This window comes from Echiichthys vipera, assembly GCF_963691815.1.
Source record: "Echiichthys vipera genome assembly, chromosome: 10".
NCBI lineage: Eukaryota > Metazoa > Chordata > Actinopteri > Perciformes > Trachinidae > Echiichthys > Echiichthys vipera.
In genome coordinates this window covers 21,326,106-21,342,595 of record NC_139835.1, presented here as the reverse complement: position 1 = coordinate 21,342,595, position 16,490 = coordinate 21,326,106, and the positions used below count along the sequence as shown (strand labels likewise).

The 16,490-nt window shown below is 43.0% G+C and overlaps 1 protein-coding gene across 1 annotated transcript in view; it reads left to right on the top strand.

Moving 5' to 3' along the window:
- col4a1 (collagen, type IV, alpha 1) overlaps positions 1-10,377 on the top strand; it is a 42,175-nt gene extending 31,798 nt beyond the window's left edge. The window contains exons 31-52 of the mRNA XM_083921663.1: positions 102-215; positions 517-684; positions 1,397-1,486; positions 1,615-1,767; positions 1,889-1,987; positions 2,174-2,263; positions 2,539-2,678; positions 3,585-3,711; positions 3,962-4,042; positions 4,177-4,275; positions 4,567-4,617; positions 4,709-4,894; positions 5,044-5,177; positions 5,397-5,469; positions 5,622-5,693; positions 5,864-5,992; positions 6,231-6,329; positions 6,416-6,628; positions 6,728-6,905; positions 7,176-7,290; positions 7,878-8,050; positions 8,782-10,377. Coding sequence (XP_083777789.1) covers positions 102-215; positions 517-684; positions 1,397-1,486; positions 1,615-1,767; positions 1,889-1,987; positions 2,174-2,263; positions 2,539-2,678; positions 3,585-3,711; positions 3,962-4,042; positions 4,177-4,275; positions 4,567-4,617; positions 4,709-4,894; positions 5,044-5,177; positions 5,397-5,469; positions 5,622-5,693; positions 5,864-5,992; positions 6,231-6,329; positions 6,416-6,628; positions 6,728-6,905; positions 7,176-7,290; positions 7,878-8,050; positions 8,782-8,863 — 2,666 coding nt within the window. The 3' untranslated portion in view covers positions 8,864-10,377. The remainder of the gene's footprint in view (positions 1-101; positions 216-516; positions 685-1,396; positions 1,487-1,614; positions 1,768-1,888; positions 1,988-2,173; positions 2,264-2,538; positions 2,679-3,584; positions 3,712-3,961; positions 4,043-4,176; positions 4,276-4,566; positions 4,618-4,708; positions 4,895-5,043; positions 5,178-5,396; positions 5,470-5,621; positions 5,694-5,863; positions 5,993-6,230; positions 6,330-6,415; positions 6,629-6,727; positions 6,906-7,175; positions 7,291-7,877; positions 8,051-8,781) is intronic.
- The last annotated feature ends 6,113 nt before the right edge of the window (positions 10,378-16,490 follow it).

The following is a 16,490-nucleotide window of genomic DNA, read 5'->3' as shown; positions in this document are numbered from 1 at the left end:
AGCTCTGGGGTGTAACTTGGTTGGATGAAGTCCATGTCACAGATTAAAATTCCCATCTTCTGTACGCACAATATTGATTTTTCTTTGGGCTTCAAAATTAGGTGACTCAGGACCCCCAGGACCTGCTGGACTGGTTGGTTTACCAGGTGCTCCAGGAAAAGGTTCGCCCGGATCTCCAGGGCCACAAGGATCAGCTGGGGAGCCTGGACCATTTGGTGAGTCCAAACTCAGCATCCAAACTTATGGATAATTTGATACGTAACTCAAGAATAAGCACAGGGCTAAATAATACGATTAACGGTGACTTAGCTACATTTAGTTGCTTCAGTTTCAGGGTCCTGGTATTGTCTTGAAAAGGAACCTAAATGAACACAGCCATTGTAATGCTTTCACTAACATTTGTGATCTCCATACTGTCTGCTATCAGATTGTGTGTACTCTTAATTTGCCTCACCTGACTGTCTATGGTTTTGTGGAAATCACTACAAATATGCTTGTTTGTGTAATATTGAACAGGTAGGGAAGGTATAAAGGGTGATAAGGGCTACCCAGGTCCTCCTGGTCTGGACATGCCGGGGCCTCAGGGAGAGAAGGGAACACCCGGGTTCCCAGGAAACCCCGGTTCTAAAGGACTACCAGGGCCACCAGGCCTACCAGGCAGGGATGGATTTATTGGAAACCAAGGTGAGATTGACTACTCTGTGGGTGTTTTTTGCATTGTTTTATTGTACGTTTTATTTTTTGTTTTGTTATTGTTGCACTTACACACATAGATTAAGGCTGGTACCCATTTCAATGTAAATATGTCATTAGTTTCTCCATTTTGGCGCTCTGAATTTCTACATTTATCAGAAAGAAATTTGTCCCCTGAAGAAAGAATAGCCACGTATTTCCAATGTATCTAGCAATGAAAGTACTTGGCCATTCTTTCCCTCAGTGTTTCAATATTGTCAATGAACACTTCCTGTGCATGTTTCACATTAAAAGCCTTCCAGGTAAGGGAGGGTTTATGCTGCTTGATGAATTTGTATCACTAAACATCTTTGTAGGAAGTGTTCATTAATCATTAGCAGTAGTGTAGTGCCTAATCAAAGAACAGCAAAGTGGAAATATGGAATTAAGCTAATTATGACTTGTGAATAAGTGCTTTCTGTCTTTTCAATACACACATTACTCTTACCACTGTGGCAGTCACGTAAAAGGCTGTATATTCAACCTACCATTCAGTTTGAAATGAGGAAGTAACAGGGTTGAGTTTTAGTGAATTGTCAGAATCTCCCTCTGCTGGTGCAGTACTGGGGAGGCTACATTAGATGTATTTTTTATATAGCTGACTCCTCTTTTAAAACTGCTTTTTATTTACATTAATCTCACTGTGTGTGTTTTTCCTAATCAGGTCCCAAAGGTGAAATGGGGGTCATAGGGACACCAGGTGAACCAGGATTTCCGGGACCACCTGGTACACCTGGATCTCAAGGACTGAGAGGTAAGGAAAACCGAATGTATAGCTCCTTCTTCAGCCTCTCTCATACTGGTCATACGGTGTACACTTTTCCTTTTTTCTAAGGTTTATTAGCAGCAATAACAATGTCTCCTTCCCACTGTCTCTCTCAGGTGATCCAGGTATTACTGGACCAAGAGGTAATATTGGAGAGTCGGGACTTAAAGGAGAAAGGGGAGATCAAGGTCTTCAGGGTCCTCCTGGGAACATGAGCGAAGTTGACATGGAGCACATGAAGGGGGAGAAGGGAGACCTTGGAGACAGAGGTATGAAACAACATACTTTTGTGGGTCAATTTGCTACAGACAGGTCCACTGGTGATTCTGTCTATTAATCCGTAGTTGAAGAAATATCTCATGGTGTTTTTTAATTCAATTTTCCTATCAGGTAACCCTGGGTTCACTGGAGACAAGGGTCACCGTGGACTTCCTGGTAACCCTGGAATGCCAGGCAAAGATGGAGAGCCTGGATTACCTGGACAACCAGGTGACACACCTGAACAGTAACCTAAAATGTGTTAAATGTCTTTATAGGATATTTAAACCATGTAGACTTCATGTGGTAATCACCAAATGTAACTTATTTTAGTCAATTATATGCACTTAACTTTATCACCTGATGACAATGGAGGGAAAATAAAATTAATGTTTCAATCTCACTAATGTGCCTCAGGTGTTAAAGGAAACTCTGGCTTTCCTGGAGAGCCTGGCCATATGGGACCACCTGGACAGAAGGGCTCTGTAGGAGAGATGGGAATACCAGGTAAGGCCGCACAAATAAAGCAAACAAAATGCACGTCATGGTTGTGCCAACCAGTGACTGTTTGTATGTGTGTGTGTGTGTGTGTGTGTGTGTGTGTGTGTGTGTGTGTGTGTGTGTGTGTGTGTGTGTGTGTGTGTGTGTGTGTGTGTGTGTGTGTGTGTGTGTGTGTGTGTGTGTGTGTGTGTGTGTGTGTGTGTATGTGTGTGTGTTTGTGTCGTATTGTTTAAATGCAACTCTTAAATATAAAAATATCTCTCAAATGTGTGCTTATACAGGTCCATTTGGTCCAAAGGGTACTAAAGGAGATATTGGTACACCGGGGCATCCTGGATTCAGAGGCACAGATGGAGAGAAAGGAGTCAAAGGAGGAGCTGGTGAACCAGGCATTGGGCTCCCAGGAGTTCCAGGAGAAAAGGTAATCCACTGGCTATAAAGGGGCCTTCACATGATAAGCTTTTTGCGCTGGGCTCACCCCGAGGTTGGGCGCAGAGACCCAGTTAATGGCTAAATCAACGTTAGTATTCAAACAACCGTTAGCTCGTAAACTGCCTATTCTCAAACCTGGTGTGACTGCTTATGAACCTCGAAGCATTACACTTTCCTCCGAGATCGTGATACACTTTTATGTAACGATAAATAGTTCGAGATACTCAGAAAAACAAACAATAAGTATTTCCTCCATCTTTCTGGCCGGCTTGATGTTGCTCTCTGGTTGCCTAGGAAATGTCCATGTCACACTCAAATTCTCTATCTCATCGGTCATGCACTTTTGAAAGGTCAGGGGCAACAAAGTCAAAGTTCAACTGATTTGAACTTTGAGCGCGGTGCGCGCCGCTACATTGGGCGCTACTGCCTCCTCCATAGGAAATGAATGGAACAGTCTGTGCAAAGCGTTTTACCGCACATCATGTGTAGGTGTGCCTTAACAGTTATTATATTTTGTAACAGAACTATATGAAACTAAGCAGAGCTTTCTATTGTGGCTCTATAAGCTTCACTGCTCATCTTGTGTGGACTGAATATTGGTAGTCGGAGCACCTGCAGGGCTAGGGTGGCTATAAAACTCCCTGTTAAATTATCACTACTAAAGAAAAAACACTATCATGCAATGCAACAAATGTAACAAAGAAAATAAACTATGGTTATAATTAAAATTTAGAAAAAAGAAAATTTAGAGAGAAAAGAGATGGAAATGTACAGGTATATTGTCAGTTTTAATGTCATATATACTGTCTTTGCACATTCAACTTGTTCCTCTCAACGATCATCAATACCTACCTGTCTTTACTTAGTGTTCCTCTCCACTCCTCTACTCTCTCAGGGTCAGACAGGCCAGCCAGGATTCCCAGGAACACCAGGAGAGAGGGGTTTGAAGGGTCATGAGGGTATGTCCGGCAAGCCAGGACTGGAAGGTAGCAAGGGAGACAAAGGAACCATCGGGTATACAGGTCAGATTTCAGTCTGTGTTGTCACATCCACCCTATTTGTCTACGACACTAGATGCAGTACATGTTATTCAATGTAAGTTCTCATTGTGGTGTGTGTGTGTGTGTGTGTGTGTGTGTGTGTGTGTGTCTGTGTGTGTGTGTGTGTGTGTGTGTGTGTGTGTGTGTGTGTGTGTGTGTGTGTGTGTGTGTGTGTGTGTGTGTGTGTGTGTGTGTGTGTGTGTGTGTGTGTGTGTGTGTGTGTGTTGTACAGGTCAGTCAGGTAGACCGGGTGAGAAGGGCACCCCTGGGCTGCCGGGATCTTCAGGAGAACCTGGCCATGAAGGTCGGCCTGGTAAGTAACAAGATTATCAAATCAGCTGGTCAGACAACTTGCCACATATTAGACAGTTTTTGTTAAAAGGTGTGAATGTGCCTCTGACATCCTGGTATATGTGATGAATGGTGTGTAAACTTGTTCACTTTCAGGTGAAGCCGGCTTGCAGGGACCTCCTGGTGTTCCCGGAGAGAAGGGAGATGCTGGAGTGGACGGCATCCCTGGATCCTCAGGGGAGAGAGGAGACCCAGGTTAGTGTAAGAGGAGTTACGAGGACACTTCTTGGCAAGAATGTACTTGTTTGTTCATAAGGTTATAGATCCTACAGCGTTACTCTGGCTCAGGACTTTTCAATTAAGCCTCACCCAAACCCAAATTTAACCGCTAATCAGGGTTTCCCGTAGCAGTGTCTTTTCCAGATATAGTGACAACTAATAACTGCAGACACAAGGCAACCCTAGCATCTGCAGACCCCTAACTACTGAACCAAAAATTCCAAAGACTGCCTCTAATGCTTTTGTTTTAACTGTCCTTCCCTGTAGGTTTACCTGGCCGAGGTTACCCCGGATCACCTGGAGTGCTTGGTGTCAAAGGTTAGAGCCTTTCCATCATTGATTCATACAATCCCTCAATCACTGTTGACAAACAAGGTTTCTTCATGTGGCATTCTCTTTCCCTCTGCAGGTGACAAAGGTAGCCTCGGCCTTCCTGGCACTCCAGGTCATCCAGGCGTCTCAGGTATCAAAGGCGACAAGGGATTTCCAGGCTCAGAGGGAGCCCAGGGTGAGACAGGCGAGAGGGGGCTCCCAGGTTTTGCTCTGCCGGGCCCTAAAGGAGAGAGGGGAGGAACAGGACAACCCGGAGAATCAGGTATGCCACATACATGACAGGCAAGCAATTTATTTTGTGTATGAGGGCCTGTCGTAATAGAGTATAGAGCCACTGTTACAAGTGGAAAGTGTTTTGAAAAGGGTTATGAAATGTATCATGTATTACGCGTTCTTCTCTTTATCAAACAGGAGCCACAGGGGTACCAGGGGTCTCTGGTGTGCCAGGCAGAGACGGTCAAAAGGGTGACAAAGGAGACCAGGGTTCCCCTGGTTTCCAGGGAGAGTCAGGTCAAAAGGGTGACGGTGGAGTTTCTGGACTTCCTGTACGTAATGTGGCTGTTTTCCACAATTTACGCTTTTTTACTGCACATTATCAGTACTTCATGTGTATGTCACTGCTGCTTTAATGCTTGTGTTCTTGTGTGTGTGTGTGTGTGTGTGTGTGTGTGTGTGTGTGTGTGTGTGTGTGTGTGTGTGTGTGTGTGTGTGTGTGTGTGTGTGTGTGTGTGTGTGTGTGTGTGTGTGTGTTGTGTGTGTTACAGGGACCAACTGGCCTTCCAGGTATCGACGGACAGAAGGGAGAGAGGGGACTGCCGGGTGTTGCCGGCTTCCCAGGTATATACAGAACAGTGTGATAGTCTGACTTTGTATGTGTTTGTATACTTGTGTGAAGGACAGAAATAAGAGAGGAAATATGTCTTTTTATTCCCAATATTGACAGTGAAAATACACTTGTTTAAAATACTTTTTTTCCATACAAACTCTAGGTACAAGAGGTAATTTCGGGGACAGTGGATTCAAAGGAGAAGTTGGAGACAGAGGATTCCCAGGAGAAAAAGGTAAGAAAGAGAGGGGGAACATTTCATTGTATTAATATTCAAACTATCTCTATGTCACTTATTTGAATCCTTAAAATATAAAATTCAATCAGCGCTTACTCCTTGATAAATTGCTAAAAAATAAAAAAAAATAGCCACTGGAAAAGGTGTAATGATACTGTTTGTTTCAGGCAACGAAGGTCATCCCGGTCCACCCGGTCCCAGCACTTTCATCAAAGGAGACATCGGGTTTCAAGGAATTCAGGGCTTACCAGGACCCCAGGGGCCATCTGGGCTCCTCGGACAGAAAGGACAGCAAGGTGACGTTTTGCTTAAAATTGTGTGTAAAAAAAATAAGGTTCCTTAGACTTTTCTCCCTGTCAAAGGGCATTGTTTGTTCTTTCCTTATGTGAAGCGAGGGTCAAAAGGACAGAGAGTGTTGTATGCTGTACAGATTATAAAGCCAGCAGAGGCAAATTTATAATTTTGGGCTATATAAAAAAAATTAACTCGATCCATTTTGTTTATTGCTTCATAATTTTTGTTCTTTTCTCTCAGGTGTGACAGGTATTTCAGGACCAAAAGGTGAAGATGGCCTTCCTGGATATCACGGTCAGCCTGGGTCCAAAGGAGATCCTGGCCTCCCAGGGCCACAGGGTGAGAGGCACATGGATGATGGCAGGTGTGGGTAAAAACTGCTGTGTTGACGCTGTCGTTACTCATTAATTACTCCATGTCTTTAGGACCCAGAGGATACCCTGGCCCTCCAGGACCCGACGGTGTTCCAGGTCAAGTGGGTCACCCTGGCCCCTCTTCCATGGATCACGGGTTCCTTGTAACCCGTCATAGCCAAAATGTGGAGGTTCCGCACTGTCCTGAGGGAACCACACTCATTTATGATGGCTACTCCTTGCTCTACGTACAAGGCAACGAACGCTCTCATGGACAGGACTTAGGTAAGAAACACGACAAGAAAAAGAAAGAAATTATAGAAAGAAGTTAGATGGAAAAGGGTTTGTGGGATTAATTACATGTCTCCTTGCTCTGTGTTTTAGGTACGGCAGGCAGCTGTCTAAGGAAGTTCAGCCCCATGCCCTTCCTGTTCTGTAACATCAACAATGTGTGCAACTTTGCCTCTCGTAATGACTACTCCTACTGGCTCACCTCCCCTGAGCCCATGCCCATGAGCATGGCACCCATCACTGGTCAAAGCATCAAACCATTTATCAGCAGGTATGTCAGCATTTCTATCCATACTGTTCTGTTTAAGGTATATATGACGTTTCTTTTCACCCTCACATGCTCTCCTCTTGTGTGTGTGTGTGTGTGTGTGTGTGTGTGTGTGTGTGTCTTGTGTGTGTGTGTGTGTGTGTGTGTGTTTGTGTGTGTGTGTGTGTGTGTGCGTGTGCGTGTGCGTGTGTGTGTGTGTGTGTGTGTGTGTGTGTGTCTGTGCGTGTGTGTGTGTGTGTGTGTGTGTGTGTGTGTGTGTGTGTGTGTGGACAGGTGTTCTGTGTGTGAAGCCCCAGCCATGGTGATAGCAGTTCACAGTCAGACCATCATGATCCCACAATGTCCTCGTGGCTGGGACTCTCTATGGATTGGCTACTCCTTCGTCATGGTAAGACACACAGGAGCAGGTCTCAAGAATACATTCAGCTCTTCCTTTAATAACCGATGCATCAACCAAGCTAAAGTTGTGATGATTCAGTAAAACCTGGGAAGTATTTTCCAGTATTGTGCCTGCTCTTTTTTGTTGCATTTTTTTGAATCCAGCAAGTTTTGTTCAAATAACCCAACATTTAACAAGCATAGCAAAGAGGACTAGATACAGAAAGAACTTGACTATATTAAGAGGTAGATGGACAACAGTAAATTTGAATATACCACCAGATCTAAGGTTGAAATACTTAATTATAATATGCTGTAAATACATGTACAGATAATTTCTCTCTCCCTATCCTAAAACCATTCCACTCAATATCCCCCACATACCCACCAATCTCCAAAACGCCCCCACTCCCGTTATATATACCACCAAACAATTGCAGAACACCCATAATAATGATTTACAGTGTCTATGGAAGAAACGCCCCAAAGTATCCCTTTCTGAATGTGCACATGCACAACTTTCAGAGATACAATACCTATCTTCAAAATGTTCTTAATTTGGTTAATGAGCCTTTTTCATTGTGTGTGTTTGTGTAGCACACTAGTGCTGGTGCTGAGGGATCAGGCCAGGCTCTAGCCTCTCCTGGTTCCTGCCTGGAGGAATTCCGCAGTGCTCCCTTCATCGAGTGTCACGGTCGTGGAACCTGCAACTACTACGCCAACTCTTACAGCTTTTGGCTCGCCACCATTGAAGACAATGAGATGTTTACGTAAGACATGACCTGATTGCTCTGTTTCACATTAAAGAGTAACCTAGCACTCCTAGAAAAGCTTGTTTTTACTAAACTCCAGTGGTTTAACAAGCCGTCAGGACTTCTGTACGGTTGTGATGTCACAACTACACTATATATAGGTAGAAATTGCTGCTACAGTGCCGTTACACTCATTCCCCAGCTACAATGACAGTGCAGAGAAGCCAAGAGGGCAGATGCAGAAGATCCAGAAAATGCTGACCAATCAGAGTAGACAGAGAGACAGGTGCTAAAATGTGTTTCAGACAGTAGGTGAACACAGGTATATTCAGACAGGCAGTGCTGGAAAAAGAATGTATTCTTTGTACATCAAAGAATAGAAATATGGTCTAGTAGAGACCCAGATACACAAGTATAGACCTGAAACTTAGCATAAAGCATAATATGGGGCCTGCATTGATCCACAGGTGTACTCTAGGACACCATAACATCACTGTTGGGTATGGTGTCCAGCTGCAACAGAGCACACTTTGACTACAGCCAAGCACACCCCTTCAGTGATTCTGTAGGTGTTCAGAGCTGAAAAAGCCTTAGAACTTTCAAGCAGAGACGGCAGTGAAACTCTGATTTTCAGCCTGGCTTTAAGTTACTCTTTCAATTGTGCCATAATAGCATTTCCCTACACATTTACATTATAAGCTCGGTAATAAAGGTGGACCTCTGATGTTTCTTTCTCTCCCTCTTTCCAGGAAACCTGTCCCCACAACACTAAAAGCGGGCAATCTCCGAACACACATAAGCCGCTGTCAGGTGTGCATGAAGAGGACATAAACCCCAGCACCAGAATCCTTCTTCCTAACCTACAAGCAAAACCGTGTGCATTGACATCCCCGACTTGGCTTAACGTGCTGTTTTCAAATGATGGTGCTATTTCCCTGCATGTGTGAGAGGACAGGGACAGAGATGTGGTTTGCAAAACAGTCGGAGATTGAACATTACAAACCAGAACACAGAGACCAAGCTGCCTTTTGCTACACGCAGAACACAATATGATCACGACATGTCTCTAAAGAATTGCACCCAGTTTACCACTGCACTGAGTACATGCCCCCTATACTGGTAAACTGGTGTTCATTTTGTGTGAGTCAGGTGCTATTCAATCTTACTTATCTGCCTTATCTGTCATTTTGTTGTTTTTTTCTGCTCCCTACCAGTGCCATAGCCTTCAAAGATATAGCCACATTTTATTCTAGATTTTAACTTGTGTAAACATACTAATGTAAAGGATGGGACTTACCACTGGTTACAGACACTTGTCATTTGCTAAGTCACCGTAATGTTGCGGACACATATAACAATCACTCTGTTGTAAATATAAAACATTCCTCTCTAACATAGTCCAACATACTCTCCTCAGGTTATTATTGAAATACTTTGTGTGTTAAGTCCATTTTTATTTATAAGATTTATGAGAATATGTTGGACTTAAGTGTATCTGAGATTCCATTGGTCCAAAAACAATGTTTCAACATCTGACAGTCAGCGCCTTATTAACATACAAAACAGCACTGAAAGAGCATTGGCGTGTGTGTGTGTGTGTGTGTGCATGTGCGTGTGTGTGAGAGTGTACATACATGAATGGATTTGAGCTGAGCTTGAGTTTTGTGATGTCTGCATATATATATTGTTGCACAACCCTGTTGTTGACATAATCCCAAACAGATGCACAAAAAGAAATAGACCAAAAAAAAAATCACCTTTCCTTTATCTTTACTCTGTCAGAACATTGAGTATAACAGCTGTGTTTTCAAAGATTCACTCTGCTCATATTACATGAACCTAATGTTTCTGATTCCAAAGAAATGCACATGTATATATACTTACACATAACATGTACTTGCTATTTTGCTCATGTACTTGACTGTTCCCATTTGTGAATTTCTTTTGCCATCCCTTTTGGTTTAATGCTCCATTAGGAGTGCTTCAAAATGTCTTCAGCTAGGTTTGTGTTTATGCTTTAATATACAGTATTTGGAGATAACTTCACTCTTGGTTAGTAGGGAGAAGGCATTTTAGACCCTAAACATGGTTTCAGAGCTATTTAAAGAAGCTAAAGCTATTTTTACTGTTGAAGTTATAGCAGTTAACCTGTTTTTGTTTGTGTTGTGTGCTTGGTTGTGATGAAATGCTCCATGAAGTATATACAGTATCAGTAGCGTTAACAAACTTGATTACAGTTTGAATAATCCTAACTAATGAACAAACAGAATGGACTTCAAAAATGTTTTATATTTTCCAGATCCTATACTGCGTAATTCCAGCAATAAAGTTATTTGTAGAATATTCTTCTTAATTTATGATAGGTGCTATTCTTCCTTTTGGTTTGTATGTTTAAAATGTTTGTGATTTCTAGAACAATACTCAGAATGGCCACAAGAGGGCAGCACCAGCCCACTGTGCAGGTAAGTTGCTGATGATTCATGATCTCAAAGCCATCTATTCATGTGGTTCACAAGCTCTGAGTGTTTTTTTCTGGTTTTACTGCCACTGGCTATTACTCCAACAAGAGGCAGCAAAAGCTGACCTCAAATTCTTGAACCCTTATTTAAGTGCAGCCTCTGCACCATCACTTCCACAGTGTGATGCAGCCCATACCTCAGCACTTCTGCCGGGACTGTGGCCAACAAACCCGTTCACCCCATGAAAACACAAACAGATCGATAGGCTTCGCGGAGATCCAGATAACCCCTCCTTTCATCTCCACTCTCGTCTTTCATCTATTACCGGAATCCTATCCCTTGTTTCCTCTCTTGTCACCAGACAGACAAACAGTCCTTGACCCCACGGCAATCTTCATAAACATGTCTAACAAGGCCTTGACCTTTGACCGGAAAGTGCAAGGTCACTCAGGTGGGAGTCACACTGGGTGCCCATACAACACCAAAAGGCCAAGTGGTCAAATGACGGGTACAATGAGAGCAATGGCCTAATGACCACGATCAAGACTATTTGTTGCAAGGCTAGGACATCAGTAGGTAGGGCAAAGGCTACACTCACAGACATGTGGCTGAAAACTGTTCCTTTGCCGATGTAAAGTAGCCTGTAACACAAGAAGAAGGTGATGCACTTTAAATTCTAAAGGCCCAATCAGTATTTGTTTTCCACATTTTTATTTTTCTCAAGTGATGCTTGAAAATGTGAGCCTATTTCACAACTGCATTTACAGAAATCACTGATGCACAACTTATAGTTAAATTGCAATTAACAAGAACAGATACAGTTAATTGGATGTACAGTTTCTTGGCAGTAAAGATGAAAGACACATTTACAAACTTACATTTAGGTAATAAAAAAAAATGTAAAAGTTAAAAACAATTTTGAAGTGATGTGATGAATACTATGGAAAGTGAGTGGTGGAATAACTACTCCTGTCTTCAAAATATCACTCAAGTAAAAGTTCAAAAGTATAACATCAAATTATACTTTAAGTACCTAAAGTAAAAGTAATTATTATGCAGAATGGTCCATTTTCAGATTAAACGTACTGGATTATAATTATTGATGCATTCATGTGTACATTACTCTTGCAGCTGGTAAAAGTGGAGCCAATTTGAATTACTTTGTATATTGCTGGGTAGCTTCACCCATAATAATATATCATAATTTATTAGTTGGTTTATATTTTGTATCATTATCTTCAAAGTAGTAGTATCTGAATCTTCAGAGTAGCTAAATAAATAAAAACGTCAAATAAATGTAGCGGAGCAAAAAGTGCAATATGCCTTTGAATTGTAATGGAAAAGTATAAAGCTGCATAAAATGGAAATAAATAAAACAAGTAACTAAAAATTGTACTGAAGTACAGCAGTGAATGTTACATTCCACCACTGCAAGTGCTGTACTTTAGCATTGGAACCAGCTTGGAAACGAAGAGAAGTTATATTTAATCTGTACAGTATAACATTATAAAATCGTCAGCTATTCCTCTTTGAATGTTCATATAGTGATTATCGCAATGAAGGCTGTAGTATCTGTATGAAGTATCTGTAGAAAACGGCTTGTTACTTAGATGTGGGCCTTTATTTATGTTTATAAAAAGTAACTGTAAATTATGGAATTTGAAAACCTGGGTGAAAATCTGCTCATGAGGATGTGGAAGCACATAAATGACTGTAATTCACAAACACACACCACATTAATGCCATGTGATTAGGGTCAACGCTCAGCCTTGCTCAAGGGCTTTGGAGTTCAAAACATTAACCTCTAAATGTTTTAATCCTATTAGTTGTTTGCTAACAGTGCTAAGTTGAGACCTGACTTAAGAACTGCAATCACCTTCAGTGAATTACGGATTATCCTGGTAAAATTTCAATGGAACAATCAGCCCATATTTCTTCTGGTTAGAGCAAACTCATTACTCATGTAATAATATATAGAATTCAATTTGTTGAGAACTGTTTTTTCATCATATGAGGTTGCAACTAACAAACAGCTTTTTTAATTAGGGACTAGCCTTGACCCTTGACTAAATTTGAAGAGTTTATTTTCAGATTTGCGGAAGCCTATCGATCTGTTTGTGTTTTCATGGGTAATCATATTCATCATAATGATAATCATATTATATATACATATATATATATATATATATATATATATATATATATATATATATATATATATAACTGATATGAGAACTAAATTTCTGTAACTTAATATGTCATGTTTTCCAGAATGTGTTTACTATACAGTGGGGCCAAGAGGCCACAACCTCTAACACCACACCCCCTTGACCTGAGCCATGCCAAATACAGATTAGCTTGCAACACAGCACGCAACGCAAAACGTAACAGAAGCCACACAGGGAAACCACCCACAAACATACTCTCAGCACTGTAAGAGAGGGACTTAGCATACCAGTGCTTTTTGCATCAGTCTGAGATTACACAAACAGCTTCAATCCGAGGTAAAAACAGTGAGAGCTTGAGTGAAACAGCTTTCCTTTCTTGTACACAGGATGAGAAGTTGTTTGTTACCACCCATTTAAATATAAAGCAGAATATGCTGAAATCACCGGTAGCTGCAGCGTTGTAGTTCAACCTGGCTCTTGGTAAGCATACTTTTTAACAACAGGTGAGCCAACTAGATTGACTGGACCCCTCTTATGACATAATTTTGACTTCACAGTTTCAAAAACTTCATTTTATCTGATATTTGCTAGGCCCTGCACTACTACGGATATGTCACATATACAAGGATATAAACAATCAAACACACAAGATATTGGATTTTGTGTCAAAGTTCAAAGTGACTTGGTGCAAAACGAATGAATTGGGTTCAATTTGTGATCAAAAGCAGATATGTCTCATGCTATTCCACACTGAGACAAATGAGGAGTGAAATCCAGTGTGAGTGAGGATGGTGTATAGAGGCCTGAGTTTTGTGTTGTGCTTGAAGGACAGTTAACAGTTGATAACTGTAGAGTCCAGTCCTGCATTTGAAACAACAAATACTATAATACAAGTGTAGTACATATTTGAAATACTCTGCAGATAAGAGTGAGGAGAAGAATAATTGAGAAAATTACCCTGAAAACAGACACAAAGTGATATAAATCTTGTTGTGATTAGTGTCGCCGCCACCTAGAGGTCTGTATTGGTCTGTACTGGTATTGGTCTGTATTGCATTGCTTTGTACTGTCTACGTCACCTACACATACGCATGCGCAGCGTCGTTTGAATTCGTTTGAATTCACCGGGTTTCCCGCCACCTCGGCTCCGGAAAATATTGTTTTTAACTTAATTTATCGATTTCATATTTGCAATCACTCGTGCCCAGCTTCTATTGTATTAATTTCTTCAACCGATCGACCGAAGCATTTAACGATCGGGCCTGTGGTTGCCTCTGATCACACCGGAGAAGTAAAACACGGAAGTCGTGACGCCGAATCGCACTAGCGAGGCGCCAATTTTTAAACATTTCTTCAACTCAGCGGGATCTAAAAACAACTGGTGAAGTGGGCTGCCTGCCCAGGAGTAAAAAGGGATCTCCCGGAACTTTCGGCCCCAAGGCCGTAACGTAATTTCATTTAACTCTCCTACCTGTGACGGTACTGTGCCCCGGGGTGACGGATCCACAGCACAGACTGCACAGGCTGCGACATGATGGCTGTGTGCGAGTCCTGTCTCCCCACGCTCTCAAAGCTGAGGGAGAACGTCTCTGGACTGAAGGCTGACCTCATGGAGAAGAACAAAATCCTCCTGGAATTTTCCAACGTCGCCTCAACTCAGGCGAAGTTCCTCGCCCATCTTAAGGCTTCCGGCGCTGGTGACCGTACCATGACGGCTGCCGACAACACCACCCTGCCATGGACTGGCTCCATCACCACCGGAACTTCGGCACCAACACTCACCGAGTCCCGCTGGCAGCAACAGGGTGCCAGGCCCAAGTCATCGGCGCCATCCTCCTCCTGCCTTCTCCCCGCGGAGTGGCAGTGCTCCACCAGGGAGAACGGAGCCGCGGCCCCGGGCCTGGTGAGCTCAACTCCACTCAAGTCGAGGGAACCCTGGTCAAGGGTGAACAGGGGCACTGGGGCTCGCCGATCTCTCCCCCTTCCGCCTCCGGATCTACCACTGGATAACAGGTTTGACGTCCTAAGCCTGCAGGAGTTTCCCCCGCTCGGTGCGCGCACCAGCTCGACTCCGGCATCCGCCCACAGAGTCAGTCGTGGCTCTCGCCGACCCAGGAGCCGGGGTCCGCTCGCCCAAACCAACCCCCCTGCTCCGCCCCGGTTAGGAGCAGCCGCGAGGCAGCGCATTTCCCCTCCCGTGCTGGTTGTCGGAACCTCGATGGTCAGACACGTGAGGGTGCGCTGCGGCCAGACTTTCTGCTACCCTGGAGCCCGCGTCAGGGACGTTGAGTGCTCCGCCCTCCAGCTGTGTTCACAACACAGGTCGGCCTCCACGCTGGTGCTGCAAGCCGGCACCAACGACTTGAAGAAACGCCAGTCCGAGGTCCTCAAGCAGGACTTCAGGTCCATGGTGGACCACCTGCTGAACACAGGGAAGCGTGTGATCATCTCCGGCTCGCTTCCCCCGCCCCGTTTTGGTGACGTCATGTACAGCCGCCTCCGCCAGCTTCACCTGTGGCTTAAAGGACACTGCCTGGGGAAGGGCATTCCATTCGTGGACAACTTCACGACTTTTTTTAGAAGACCCAAGCTTTTTAGACGCGATGGCCTGCACCCTAACCAAGAAGGGTCAAGACTTTTGTCTGCAAACATTGACCTGACTATCGAGTCCTGCACCTCCACCACCTCCTGACAAAAACCCATTGTTGGGATCAGGATGCAGAGTCAGAGTTTAATTCACCTCTCTGCGCTGCCCTTACCGCAAGCACACAGCAAGCATAGCTGCAGTCTTACACAACTCTCCGCGAGCTCTGTGGATCACTTTACAGCTCAGTATCCTATACAAACGCTGTGTGCCCCACGATCATCTACATTAATTAAATCAAAAATGAACAGAAGAGGAGCTATACAGAAAAACTTGATGCAAATCAACACCAAATCTGCGATAATGCAACAAAATCAGAGAATAAAATGTGGACTTTTAAACATCAGATCTCTGTCATCTAAAGCTGTATTAATAAATGATCTGATATCAGATAACCATATTGATGTTCTCTGTCTGACTGAAACCTGGCTGCGTCCCGAAGAATATGTTAGCCTAAATGAATCCACTCCTCCCAGTCATATTAATACTCATATTCCTCGAGGCAGTGGTCGAGGAGGAGGCGTTGCAGCTATTTATGACTCAGGCCTATTAATAAACCCTAAACCTAAACTAAATTATAATTCATTTGAAAGTCTTGTTCTTAGTCTTTCACATTCAACCTGGAAAACTGTGCAGCCGATTATACTCGTTATAGTGTACCGGGCTCCCGGTCCCTACTCTGAATTTCTGTCTGAATTCTCAGAGTTTCTATCAAATTTAGTCCTTAAATCTGACAAAGTAATCATTGTAGGAGATTTTAATATTCACGTTGATGTTGTTAATAGCCTTAGTACTGCGTTTATCTCTCTATTAGATTCGATTGGTTTTAGTCAGTGTATACATGAACCTACTCACTGTTTTAATCACACCCTCGACCTGGTTTTGGTTTATGGTGTGGAAATCAATAACTTAATAGTCTTTTCACAGAATCCTATTTTATCAGACCATTATTTAATAACTTTTGAATTCATATTACAGGACTACTCACCTCTGGGCAAAAGTTTCTACACTAGATGTTTATCTGATAGTGCTGTAACTAAATTTAAGGAAGCGATTCCATCTGCATTTACTTTAATGCCTTATCCTAATATTCAAGAGTCCTGCACTAACGTTTGTCTCTCTGAAATTGACCATTTTGTTGACAGTGTTGCTTGCTCACTAAGAAAAACACTCGACTCTGTTGCTCC